This window comes from Vitis vinifera, chromosome 10, assembly GCF_030704535.1.
Source record: "Vitis vinifera cultivar Pinot Noir 40024 chromosome 10, ASM3070453v1".
Taxonomy (NCBI): domain Eukaryota; kingdom Viridiplantae; phylum Streptophyta; class Magnoliopsida; order Vitales; family Vitaceae; genus Vitis; species Vitis vinifera.
The window spans coordinates 11,011,129-11,024,312 of NC_081814.1; the positions used below are offsets into that span (position 1 = coordinate 11,011,129).

The window sequence follows — 13,184 nt, forward strand, 5'->3', positions numbered from 1 at the left end:
CAAAACACCAAAACTTACACAAAGTGATCAAAATTGCTTTCAAGGGTCCTTAACATGCCAATTGAGTTAAAAGGCCAAAACTACTACTCAAAAGTGTTTAAAAGGATTAATTATAGGCTATCAAATAACACTTTTTGAGTAGTAATCACTCCCCCCAACCGACATATTGCTAGTCCCTTAGCAATATAGGAGAGAAAAATGAAAATAAATAGCAACCTATACTAAAATTTACAACATCATGCTGATCAAAATCAATTCTCAAGTGGCATGATGATCTAATTCTCACATGAAACATTAAAGAAATATAAACCCAAATTTCAACAAGAGTTATAACAAACTATGCTAAACACTGTCAATCAAGGGAGTGCATTATGCAAACTGAAGTTTTAAAATCATTTCCACTTTCAAAGAACCAAACTTTAATCTTCCACAAAAATCTGTGTATTGGTTCCTTAGCTTCCGAGAATAATATGCTAAACTAATCTCTCCCCCCAACCTATCTCTTTTCAACACTTAGCAAACTGACCAAAATCAATAAGAAAAGAACACACTTTCATCTTTTTTTTTTTTTTTTTTTTTTCAAAGTAGCTTTATGGGGTACTCTTTCTGAATTGTCCATGTAATGGGGGTCCATCGATGACTCCCAACCAATTAAGGTTTAGGGCATCAAGTTTTAAGGATCTTTCAACCACTAACTCCTCGGATTTCTCTCCGAACTTTTGAGAATGAATTTCTAATACCCAAGCATCTACCATATGCTAACTCCACCTATCCACCCTTATAACGAGCATTGAGGTCAGTGACTCCCAACCAATTAAGGCTTAGGGCACCAGGCTTTAAAGATTTTCACCATATACCCTTCAGACCTTGCTCGGGTTTCAAGGCAAGCAAACAACTTTCTTTATTTCAAAGGCTCATTGGCCTTTTGCAGGGTGTTTCAATTTTATCAAATGAGGTCAAATATACCAAGTCCCAAAATTATTCTAAGTCAAGAGGGAAATAGCTTTTCATCTTATAATCGGAATCTAATGTGCACAGTGTGTGAATAGCTTAAAGTGGAAGAACTAAATTCAATTTCAATAGAAGTTTCAACAATTGAACCACTTTAGTGAGCATAATCCATACTCTAAGTCAAGTGAAAAATAACAGTTCAATTTCTCTTGGTTTAATTTGAAAATTTTTCCTCAAAATTCATGGAGAATAGAGTAACAAGAATAAAAAGTAAAAACTACAACTAATTAACCAATATAATTGCAATACCAAAAAAATTTAGCATACTTCCTTCCTCATTCCCCCCAATCGAACTGAGCATTGTCCTCAGTCTTGACTTGCTTTGATGATCAAATTACTAACAAAAACACCAAAACTTACACAAAGTGATCAAAATTGCTTTCAAGGGTCCTTAACATGCCAATTGAGTTAAAAGGCCAAAACTACTACTCAAAAGTGTTTAAAAGGATTAATTATAGGCTATCAAATAGCACTTTTTGAGTAGTAATCACCTCCACTATCTTTTGTCTTTTGATGAGATATTTCAGTTGTACCATTGATTGGAATTGCAAACAGCGAATGATTGTGTCATCCCATTTGGTTGCCAAACTGACAAAAGGATTGGCGTCAGTAACTTCAGTGGTGGCCAAACTGGCATAAACAAGTAGGTTGTTTATGCTACGGGGCTTGTTAGAGAAAGCTTGAAAGGCCTGTAGTTGAACTTGAACTTGGTCCAAGTCCCAAATCAGTTGGTTTAGGCCAAGGTTGATGTCATGCCCGCCAGGTTGATGTCATGCCCGCCAGGTTGATGTCATGCCCAAGCCCACTCCACGGCAGCCACGATCATTTCACACTTCAAGCTTCAATGCTTAGTGTAAATTTATTCAAATATTTATTTTATGATTAGAAGTTATCAATTGTAAAATTCTTGTTCAAAATAGTATAATTACAATTCTAAAATCTTCAAATCTCGACTTTAAAACTAATATATCAACCAAAATACTTTTGTTCAAGCAACTTCAAACTTGAACAATAATTAACTGTAAGTAAATTTTAACATTTAACAATGTCAAAAAAAAAAAAGTTTAAACAAATATTCTAATAATGTCAAATTCTCATCCTAACCATCATTCCTCACCCAATCCTCACCCAAATTGAGGGTACTTGAAAAATGGTCCACAGAGGGGAATAAACTCAAAGCCCAATAAGGAAAAATCAATACAGTTTTATGAATTAAACATTTTCAATTATAATTACAAATAAAAGATATAATACATTTTTTTTTATAAAAAATTTTGAGTTCAAACATGTTAAAACATTCAAAACTTTTCTACCAAACATTTTCATATCTGTATCAAAACAATTGCATATCAAATTCAAATTAAAAGCATTCCAAAATATTTGTGTTTTGGTTATCAAATAACAAATGGTACCCAATTAGGTAGGAGTTTATAAATGGATGGTTAGCCTCAAATTATTCCTTTTAAAATGGACGAAATCAACCACTACGAGTACTAGTAACTTCTAACCAAACCTCTAGAGGTTGAGATTTAAAATAATCACATTCCCCATCAAGAAATGTAAAAATCAACTATCACATCACGTTGACAAAGGCTAAAAAATCAACTATTGTATCTCATTGACAAGAGTCAAAAGGTTGAGTAGGATCAAACAAACTAAAGTCAAAATTTTGTTTCATTTATTTAAAATATATCTCCACATTTTTCTGACATAAATAAAAGAAAAAGTTCTAATATATGTTTCATGCAAAGTATATATTTGATGCATGCATAGAAACAAAAGTAACATTTTACATATTTCGAAATAACATATGAAAAGAAAATTATTTTTTAAAATTATATTTGCATTAATTTCTCTTACCTCAAAAAAATACATAAAAACCTTGAAGAAAAATAACTTTAAAGAATCTACTCCTCACCTGGCGTAATATATATATATAACCATTAGTAATCATGCAACTTTTATTTTTATTTATTTCTTTCTATAATCCCTATATTTTCTTTATAAAAAAAATCTCATAGTGTATGATTTATTTTTCTTTCTCTATTCTTTTTATTCAATTGGATATTTGAAATTTCCCGAATTCCATCAATAACACAACCTATATTCATAAATTTTCAATACCGAGCTCTAAAAAATCTACATGTAAAAAGGTTTTCTAATAGAGAAAATAAGAAAAATCTAATTTATACTCTAGGAGAGCAAAAAAGCTAATTTTCTACCCTTGATAAATTAATTTATTTAACTCTTTTATTTTATTTCTTTCAAATTTACTACTTTACCCCAAAAAATTAACTTGGGTGTTACAGTTGAAGTGTAGCTTGCATCTTGTTCTCAAAAGAAGTGTCTTCCATAATAACTTCGACTATACATGAGGATGAAAGTTTTCAAATGACAGAAGATGTCGAAGACTTCCATTTTTATATTACTATTGAGCTTGTATTGACTTATACATTTAAGATGAGTACATTAACATATGACGAAACACCTTATTTTGGTTTAAACAAAGAACAAGAAAGCATATAGAGGAAACCTTTCTACTTGAGCTTAGTGCTTAGAGCTTCTGGGAAGGCTTCAGAACACGTCTACGGTACATTCCAAGAGCCCATGTTGGGAAGATGTTTCTATAGCTCGCATAGTGTAGCATACAGTTATTCATGAAGACTCCAGTGATTTCCTGTGATCATTATTTCAAGGTTAAGATGCATCCAAATACAAAGAAGGAAATAACCAACCAAGATCATAGTCAGAATTTCCTGTTGAGGGAAATCCCCATTGTCCAACTGTGAATTAATCAGTAGCTTAGCTGCATTGTGTAGAGGGGTTGGATCTCTCTCAACCTAGTTTCGAAGAAAAAATGAAAAATTTTACTTCCTGTAAATTATTTAGGGAAATTTGGAGTTTCTATCAAAATATTTTTCACTTTCATAAGCACTTATGAGAAGTAACCATTAAATGAATCAAATTTGAGAGTAACCTGTCCGGCTTCAATTAGACCCATCAAACACCATGCGGTTTGTACCAAATTTGTGTGATCACCCTCTAGGTGTACATACAACTATACAATGATGATTAAACTCACGAGTAAAATATTCAGCTCATATTTTCCAAGCGATGGCACTGAGTTAGAATGAGAATTACCATGTCTGGGCATGAAAGATAGCTCCCTCCCCAACCACCATTTGCCTTCTGCTTTGAAAGCAAAAAATCGACACCTTTACGAACGGTTTTGCTGTTTGAGTATGTTTTCCCAACAGCAGCTAACCCTGATAATGCAAACCATGCAGCATAGGTGAAGCAAATTCCCCAGCCACCATACCTGCCAATATTGTTTTACATGAGAATTTTTACTTCAAACTCAAAACCATCATCCATTTCCATCTCCTCAACTAAGTAGCCAAAAACGAAAGAGATGCATACCAAGATCCATCGGGCCTCTGTACATTCTCAACATAACCGGTTGCCTTTTCAATGAAGTTGTCTACTTCTTTCCTTCTATGATTAGGATACAATTTCTTGAACAACAGGAGAGTCTGGATAGCTGATGATGTGCATTCCACATACCTAAACCGCCAAATAGGTAACATTAATGAGTGTATATGATGTGAAAGTTGAAATGGAAATGGAAATGAAATAGATGAATAACAACTTACTCATGCTCGGTGACTATGTTGGCAAAAAGTTCTGAAGGATTCAACTTCTGATAAATGAAGAAAGTGAATCAAAACCAAGAATCTGTTAGTTGTAGACTCAATTGCATTCACTAAGGCCTCAAAACTTTGGTAACAACTACATCTATTTGTGATTGAAAGAAATTACCTCCAACCATTCTTCAGCTCCTGCTGGCTCCCAAAGAGCTAAACCACCACTTTTGCCCTTCGGAAAAAAAATGGGCCATGTATAAAGACTTTGTGAATTTACAAAATATGAATATTAATCCGGAAGCAATTTTAAGTGTCACAAGTGAAGCAAAATATGTGTACGTACTTGAAAGGAGAAGAGGAAATTGATGGCATCAAATAAGCACTGAGGTTCGGCCTTTTCCCCGACAAGTTCTTCTGGAAATTGTGATAGTAACAGCAAGACCTGTGGAAACAAAATGGGGATATACATGAGGAACTTCTGTATTAATTACTGCAATATATGATCGGATAAAGCTATGTATCCTACCCTCAATGCTTCGGATGTGCAGTCAGAGACTTGCCAACCATGATCGCGATCAGAGAAAGTCCAGGCTCCTTTTGAAAAGTGACGATACCTACTCCGGTAATCACCAGATGGATTTTCTTGACACTGCAATTTAAATTTGGTACGATAATGGTTGTAAGCTTAATGAAGATGCAGAGCATGGTAGTGGCAGAGGTTTTGGGAGTGTATAAGTAAGAAACCTGTGATAATTTAATGAAGTCATGACCTTTCTTGAGAGCAGTCCCGTATTCTTCAACCATACCACTTTCCAGGATGGCTTGAATGCAAAAAGAAGCGTCCCATAGCTGACTCCCAAAACTCTGCAGTTACAGCAACAAGTTAGCATTATGGATGGTGAATTTGGAGGTGATGATTGAGTAGAACCAAAATGGTTGGGTGTTGTAACAAACCTGCACTTTCATTCCATCCTCTGCCAACCATAAGTAGTCGGGAATTCGGGCAAGGTGATGCTTGAAAGCGTTTAAATTTGAGTCTGGATTCTCTGCCCAAACAGCCATCATGTGGAAAGCCTGCAGAAATTAATGTTGCCCCAATATAAGAACAATGTCTAAACCTTCAATTATTTGACCCCAATGCATTCCAGCATTCCTTCTAATCTATTTCGTCTCTCCTCTCACACTCTCACTTACCTTGTGCACACACCCAGGAGTCAGATATCTACTATTCTCATCTTCCCAGTGAATGATTTCAATTGCTTTCTTTACAGCCGTCTCTCTAATTTTGGAGACGGGCCAACGTTTCAGAATCGGCTCACCAAAGTGATAAAGCCCACCCCAAATCATGTCTTGTATTAGGGAATGGGGGTAGTAGTAATCCTCCTGCATCCGTTCAATATTTTAGCCTAAGGTTAATGGGAGTGGGGATGGATTTAGCATGCCCCTTTTCACAAAAAAAAAACAAAACAAAAAAACTGCACTTTAAATATACAAAGAGTCTCATTATAGAACCAAAACTAGCAACTGCAAAATCCCAAACCACTTTCTCTACAATCAACCAACCTTTGTGCATAAAAGTCGCGCTTTAGCCCAATCGATTTCATGGTATGGTTCAGTGTGCATTTCTTCCCTCAATTGTAGAACTAGATCGGTAATGGGTGCCTGAAATCTTGTGCCGTATAAATACGACATAGGCATGTAAACTGTTCGACTGTAGCACCACATTTTATCTGCAACACAAACATTTCCATAGAAAACAAGTTCATAAAATAAAACCATAAAGCCTAATTGAGATCAAAATACTAAATATACAGGTACTACATATTACTTACCTGGATGCATGGGCAAATATGAAGGGAAAAGCCAGAACTCTGGTGGCAAAGGGTTGCAGCCAGACCATTCATACAGTCCAAACACCTTAAATCACACAAAAATCAATTAAGCCAATAGCAATGGAAATTCTCTCTTCCAAACCAATAGAAGATCACCAACTTATGAACTCACCGAGAGATAACACTTCCCCCAAGATGGTGAATAAGTTGCACCGCCACGATCGAGAATCCATTTCCTTCCTGCTGCCACAACCTTGTCATCAGGTCCTACTCCTAGTATACGCATGGAGATGTAGCTGAGGGTTGTTCCAAGCATTGTGCTGTGCCCCTCGATATGGAATCCCCACCCACCATCTTCATTCTAATCATCCAACACATTCCATTACTCTCCAAATAGGAGATGAAAATATTGTGAGCCAATTAAAGATGATGAGATGAGTTTGATTAGTACTTGATGGTTAGTAATGTAGCGAAGAAGCTCCACTTTGTGTTCCGGTGTTAGGGCTATATTCAGGGTCCCAGTAAAGTATAGCACCATGATCTACATATCAATTTGGAATAACACTTTAAGAGTTAGTTAATTCAGAAATTAAATTCAATAATAATTTTTTTCTTCAAAAAAGGGGTACTTAGAAAACATACCAAAGGAGGCGTGAAAAACAAAGGACCAGCATTCTCAGCAGGCCAGTGACCATCCTTGGCCTGGATGGCTCTATTCAGCCTCACAGCTTTCTTCACTGCAGTTGTCACTGCTTCATATGTTACTTTTTCCTTTTCTCCCAGCCTCACTGGTGGTATGCTCAAATCTATTTGGTTTTCCTTGATAAGCTGTGATTTTTAAATTGGACATTGGAATGGAGGGATTATGCTGTCAGAATTCAAACTTCCTTGTGAAATTGAAAATGATTTTTCAAAAGTAATTTATTTTTAACAAATGCAAACATTTTTTTTTTCAATTTTTGTATCATTTTCAATTCAAGCACGTGAATAAAAAGAAAGAAAGAAAAAAACTAAGGACTTGTTTGACAACTGTTTTTCATAACAAAATACCAAGAAATGTCAATTAAAAACTATTTTCTATTTTCTACTTTTAAATAACATCTTTTAGTTATTTTTTACTATTTTCGCTTGTTATCTAAGGGCTATTTAAAAAAAATTATACAAACATGTAGAATAATTAAAAATAAAACAATAGATATAAAAAATATTTGTAAAACATATTTAAAACAAGTTAAAATTATTTTAGGTTTTCAAATAGACTTTTGTTCTACAAAACATTAAAGAACAATTTTAAATAACTATTCTCAAAAACTATTTTCAATAACAATTTTTTGTTCACCAAAACAAAAAATAGAAAAAAGAAAAAGAAAGAAAACATGTTTGGGAAATAGAAAACCGTTTTCTATTTTTTATTCTTAAAAATAAAAAATACAATGTTTTTGAGATAACATCTTTTAGTTATTTTTAGTTGTTTTCACATGTTTTGTAAGGGATTTAAAAAAAATAATTATATGAACATGTAGAATGTTTAAAAAGAAGCACTAAATATAAATTTATTTTTAAAATATATTTAAAAATATTAAAAACAAGTTAAAAATATTAGGTTATTTGATGAAAAGGGTATTGGAACCCAATTTTAAAAATCTAACCCTTCATCTTTTTTTGGTCTCATTTTGACAAAAATACTCTTATTTTTTTCTTGTAAAGACAACTCTTATAAAATATTGTAAATACTTAAAATAATTAAGGACATTTATGTAAAAAAAAAAAAGAGTTAATTTTAAAAAAAAACATGAGAATGAACAAATTCACAAATATGGGGAGTATTTCATCCATTTTAACCAATTATTTCAAACATATTTCAGGTTATTGAATAGACTTTTGTTTTATAAAACATTATAGAAAAGTTTTTAAAAATTGTTTTAAAAATTTGTTTCTCATAACTGTTTTAAAAAATAGTTACTAAACATGACTTAATACTTTACCATTTTTTAAAATTAACCCATTAAAAAATGGAAGATACTACATACACTATCACTTTTATCACATTTTTTATTATATACATTCCCAGCAAATAAAATTATATTTACTGACAAGTGATTAGTTGTGTTAAATATAAAAAAATAGCATTTTACAATTACTAAATTTTCACATTACAAGTAGCAAAACTGACGAAGGGTTTCGCCTTTTTAAAAAAAATATATATAAATATTTGCTTTTGGGTAGCTAAATTATATATCCTGATCACCAAATTTCCATTATGAGGAGGAGCTTAGTTGTTAGTTGCAAGAAGTGTGGTTTTGTCATACCACTCTCCAGGTCTAAAATATCTTTCCTTGGCTTGTAACGTAATTTTCAAAAAAAATTATCCAAGCATGATCAATGTTTTCAGAATCGCAACAATCATCAAACTGAAAAAGTTACTAGTTCATGGTTTACTGGTTGAATTGGTGGTTGAATCGTGGTTGAATCGGTGATGTCATAAATATATAATTTACATATTATTAAAATTAAAAATAATTATAAAAAATTTAAAATATATATGAATAAATTAAAAATCAATAATGTTATTTTATATCTTTGATATTATCAAATTAAATCATATTAATATTTTAAATCTTATTAAATAAAATATGTATAATATTTAAATGTGAATATATTAAAAATGAAAATTTAAATTAATTTTATCATTTTTAAAAATATTATATTATTTTTATTTAATATTAAAAAAAAAATCCAATATATATTATTTTGTTTGGCATATTAGATAACAAAAGGCGTGTGGTCGAAGTGGTGTCCTAGGTTGGTTATAGAACTTGAGGTCCAAGTTCAAATTCTCTTGATGGATTTGTTAATTTTTTTTCATTGATTAGCAATCCCACTCTGAGATGAATAATGATGCATGATGCTTATAAAAGCTATCCTAAGGGTAAAGGCATCACCCCATCTTATGGGCTCAAGACTCGGCCCACAAAATGGTTGGGTTGGGTGTGGGCTTTGTCATAATAAGACATGCCCAGCATGGGCTTTTGCCAAAGATTTTTATACAATGGAGCCTTCCATGCTTACAAAATGGGGGGCAACTTGAACCGGTTCATTTAGAACCGTCTCCACCGAGTCACCGACCATTGGTTTAGGTGGTTTGTGATTGATCCAATGCTCAAATGGTTTAATAGAGTAAATCGGACCGGAAATGTGACCGGTCGATGGTTGGACCGGCCGATCCGGTCCGGTTTTCAAAACAGTGAGCATGACCATTAATTACCAGTCGGTGCCAAAAGGCAAGTACGTCCTCTCACGCTCACCCCCTAGCTGCATCCTCCCATCCAACTAGAGACTTAATGAATTTAGGCCAAGACCCAGAACGAATTTTAGTTGAAAACCCATATATATATATATTAATTACCAGTCGGTGCCAAAAGGCAAGTACGTCCTCTCACGCTCACCCCCTAGCTGCATCCTCCCATCCAACTAGAGACTTAATGAATTTAGGCCAAGACCCAGAACGAATTTTAGTTGAAAACCCATATATATATATATATTAATTACCAGTCGGTGCCAAAAGGCAAGTACGTCCTCTCACGCTCACCCCCTAGCTGCATCCTCCCATCCAACTAGAGACTTAATGAATTTAGGCCAAGACCCAGAACGAATTTTAGTTGAAAACCCATATATATATATATATATATATATATATATATATATATATATATTTCCATGAAGGCCCTTCAATTAATATTAAATTTTATTGTGATCACGTCATCAACCTCAGAAGCAAAATACCATGTTGGAAGATACTAGAGGAAAAAAATTTATCCAAAGATATCACCATGAATAAAAGAGCATATACCTGCATCCTCATTAGGAGATCCCCATTAGGTTTGTAGCGAAACCGATTCTTTGTGAAATTCTCCTGGACTTTCCTGACCTCTTCTCGCTCTTCTGGGGTCCCAGCTTCAGGATCGAACTCCCAGATCTGCCTGCCAAGATAGTTGTTGAGGCTGTACAGCCATGGACCATGCCCTTCTGCAACTTTGAGCATCCACATACTGCATATTTGTTTATATATATATATAAACATCCGCATCACTTCAGCTCATGCAGTACCATTATTAACAAGGCTCCAGTTTTGGACCAATCAAATGCAAAATGATTCAACCTTGGAAGGCTTGGCTAGCTGGATTAATTGTTCATTTGATGGGTCTTTTTTGAGGTAAAGGCTCTTGACCAACACATTAGCCTTCAATCATCGATTTAACTCACTGCCTGTCGGCAGCTTGTAGTTCAGCATCCAACAAAGTCTAGCTGTAGGCCCGGTCGAAATCACGGCCCTCTTAAGTTGTTTGTTTTTTATCTGCTAAAAATCAACATGAAAAATCATCTTTAAATTACTTCTTTTCTCACAAAAAATAATAATTTCGTTGTTATTATTGTTGAGGGTGGTTATTATTATTGAGTGGTGGTTAGTATTATGGATGAATCTTTTAACCTTGACAGGTGAATACTTTAGATCTCTCCCTTTATCTTCCCAATAGTAGAAGCCGTGTAAAAGTTGAAGATGCCACGAAGAGAAAATAAAATGAAAAGATGTTCAAATTTAATGACTACAAGAGTTGGTTGGCTATTAATGTCTTACTCACATTTGTGAAAACCCCCATTCTGATGACTCCATTTTTTATATGGTAATTGATATTTTTGAGGGAAAAAAAAGAAAAAGAAAAAGAATTGATGTTTCTTACTCAAATTGCAGAAGCCTTGTAAGAGTTGAAGATTCCACGTGGAGAAAGTAAAATGAAAAGATGTTAAAGTTTAATGACTAGAAGAGTTGGTTGGCTACTAATGTCTTACTCACATTTGTGAAAACCCCCATTCTAATGACTCAATTTCTAGATGACAATTGATATTTTTGAGGGGAAAAAAAAGAGAGAAAAGGAATTGATGTTTCTTACTCAAATTGCAGAAGCCTTGTAAGAGTTGAAGATTCCACATAGAGAAAGTAAAATGAAAAGATGTTAAAGTTTAATGACTAGAAAAGTTGGTTGGCTACTAATGTCTTACTCACATTTGTGAAAACCCCCATTCTGATGACTCCATTTCTAGATGACAATTGATATTTTTGAGGGGGAAAAAAAGAGAGGAAAGGAATTGATATTTCTTACTCAAATTTCAAAAGCTTTGTAAAAGTTGAAAATCCCACATAGAGAAAATAAAATGAAAAGATGTTAAAGTTTAATGGCTAAAAGAGTTGGTTAGCTATCAATGTCTTACTCACCTTTGTGAAACCTCCCATTACGAGGACTTCATTTTCTAGATAATGATTGATATTTTTGAGGAAAAAGAAAAAAAAGAAAAAGAAGGAAAACAATTGATGTTTCTTACTCAAATTGCATAAGTCTTATAAAAGTTGAAGATCCCACCTATAAAATAAAAAAAAATGAAAAGATGATCAAGTTTAATGGCTAAAAGAGTTGGTTTGTTATCAATGTTGTACTTACCTTAATGAAAACCCCCATTTTGATGACTCATTTGGTAAACCCTAAATTTATGTGTTTTGTAAACTTCCATCACATGTTAACATTAAATATGGTTGTAACAATCAACTTTCAGCAATTAATTTGTTTTACAACAAAAAGTGACATGTGATCGCTAATTTGTTTTGCCATTAAATGTCACAAATTTTGTTGTGGTAAAATTTTATTTTTGTTTTTTATGATTAAAAATAATTGCTCATGAGTCATGAGCTTTTATGATTTTTTTTTTACCATAAAATACCATATTTTATTTATTGTAAAAACTCGTGTTTATTGGAGTGATAATAAATATAATTGTTATTTATATTATAATTAAATAAAATATAAGTTTAAGGTTTTTTAAAGTTTTTGTTTTCAATTATCAAGAGGGAACATTGCCATCTCTCATGATTGTTGTGACTTTTTTTTTCTTTTTTTTGTCACTTAAAATAAGGTTTCTTAATAAGTAGTTTTTTTTATTTATTATTTAATAATTTAAGTTGATTTTAATTGATATTTATTCTTATTATTTGTTAAACATTTATAATTAAAATATTGTAAATAGTTAATATAATCATAAAATATTTTCTATAAAAAATAAGTTATGGATGTGGAACTATATGGTTGTAAAATATATTATTATTAGATGTAGGCAAATAAAGTATCTATCACATTTAAATTGAGTGGTGGATATCCTTCCAAATTAATCCCCTACACCAACAGCATTAATTACAACCCACCACTGAAATTGACCCAAAAATAAAGTCATACAACCACCTTTCACTTTCGCATATTACAAAAAAGACCGGAAAAAAAAATGTATTTGATGAATAAAGGCACTAAATACAAAGTGGCAATCAATAAAGGTATGGAAATTTTTTCGCTGTTGCATTATTCTCATTAGAAATTATAATTAACTTGGACAAAATCCACCGACTTTGCACATATAGACACTTCACATCAGGGCTTTAAAAGGTCGATTGGGCAGAAGGGGAACATCTATCAGGGCAGCATCTTTCCATTCCATCACCTCTAATCTCATCTTGAGCAGACTTTCCAATGGTAAAAGAGACATTATTTAGGTGATAGCCATGGAAAAATGTTTCAAGAAACTCATATCCCAACAAAAATATGGTTATAACAGGTTTTTTTTTTTAATAAAAAATAAAAACAATTTAGAGTGATTT

At 32.8% G+C, this 13,184-nt stretch overlaps 1 protein-coding gene across 1 annotated transcript; it reads right to left on the minus strand.

Annotated features, from left to right (window-relative positions):
* Positions 1-3,389: 3,389 nt before the first annotated feature.
* On the minus strand, positions 3,390-10,699 carry LOC100256581 (beta-amyrin synthase). The gene is made up of 16 exons (XM_010657368.3): positions 10,338-10,699; positions 7,130-7,315; positions 6,939-7,028; positions 6,660-6,848; positions 6,488-6,572; positions 6,219-6,385; positions 5,850-6,038; positions 5,610-5,729; positions 5,400-5,519; positions 5,182-5,304; positions 4,999-5,097; positions 4,831-4,887; positions 4,665-4,711; positions 4,432-4,575; positions 4,153-4,330; positions 3,390-3,688 (listed from the first exon to the last, which is right to left on the minus strand). Exons 1-16 carry the CDS (start codon positions 10,572-10,574, stop codon positions 3,566-3,568), a joined length of 2,154 nt encoding a protein of 717 aa, XP_010655670.1. The 5' UTR covers positions 10,575-10,699; the 3' UTR covers positions 3,390-3,565.
* Between the last annotated feature and the right edge of the window lie 2,485 nt (positions 10,700-13,184).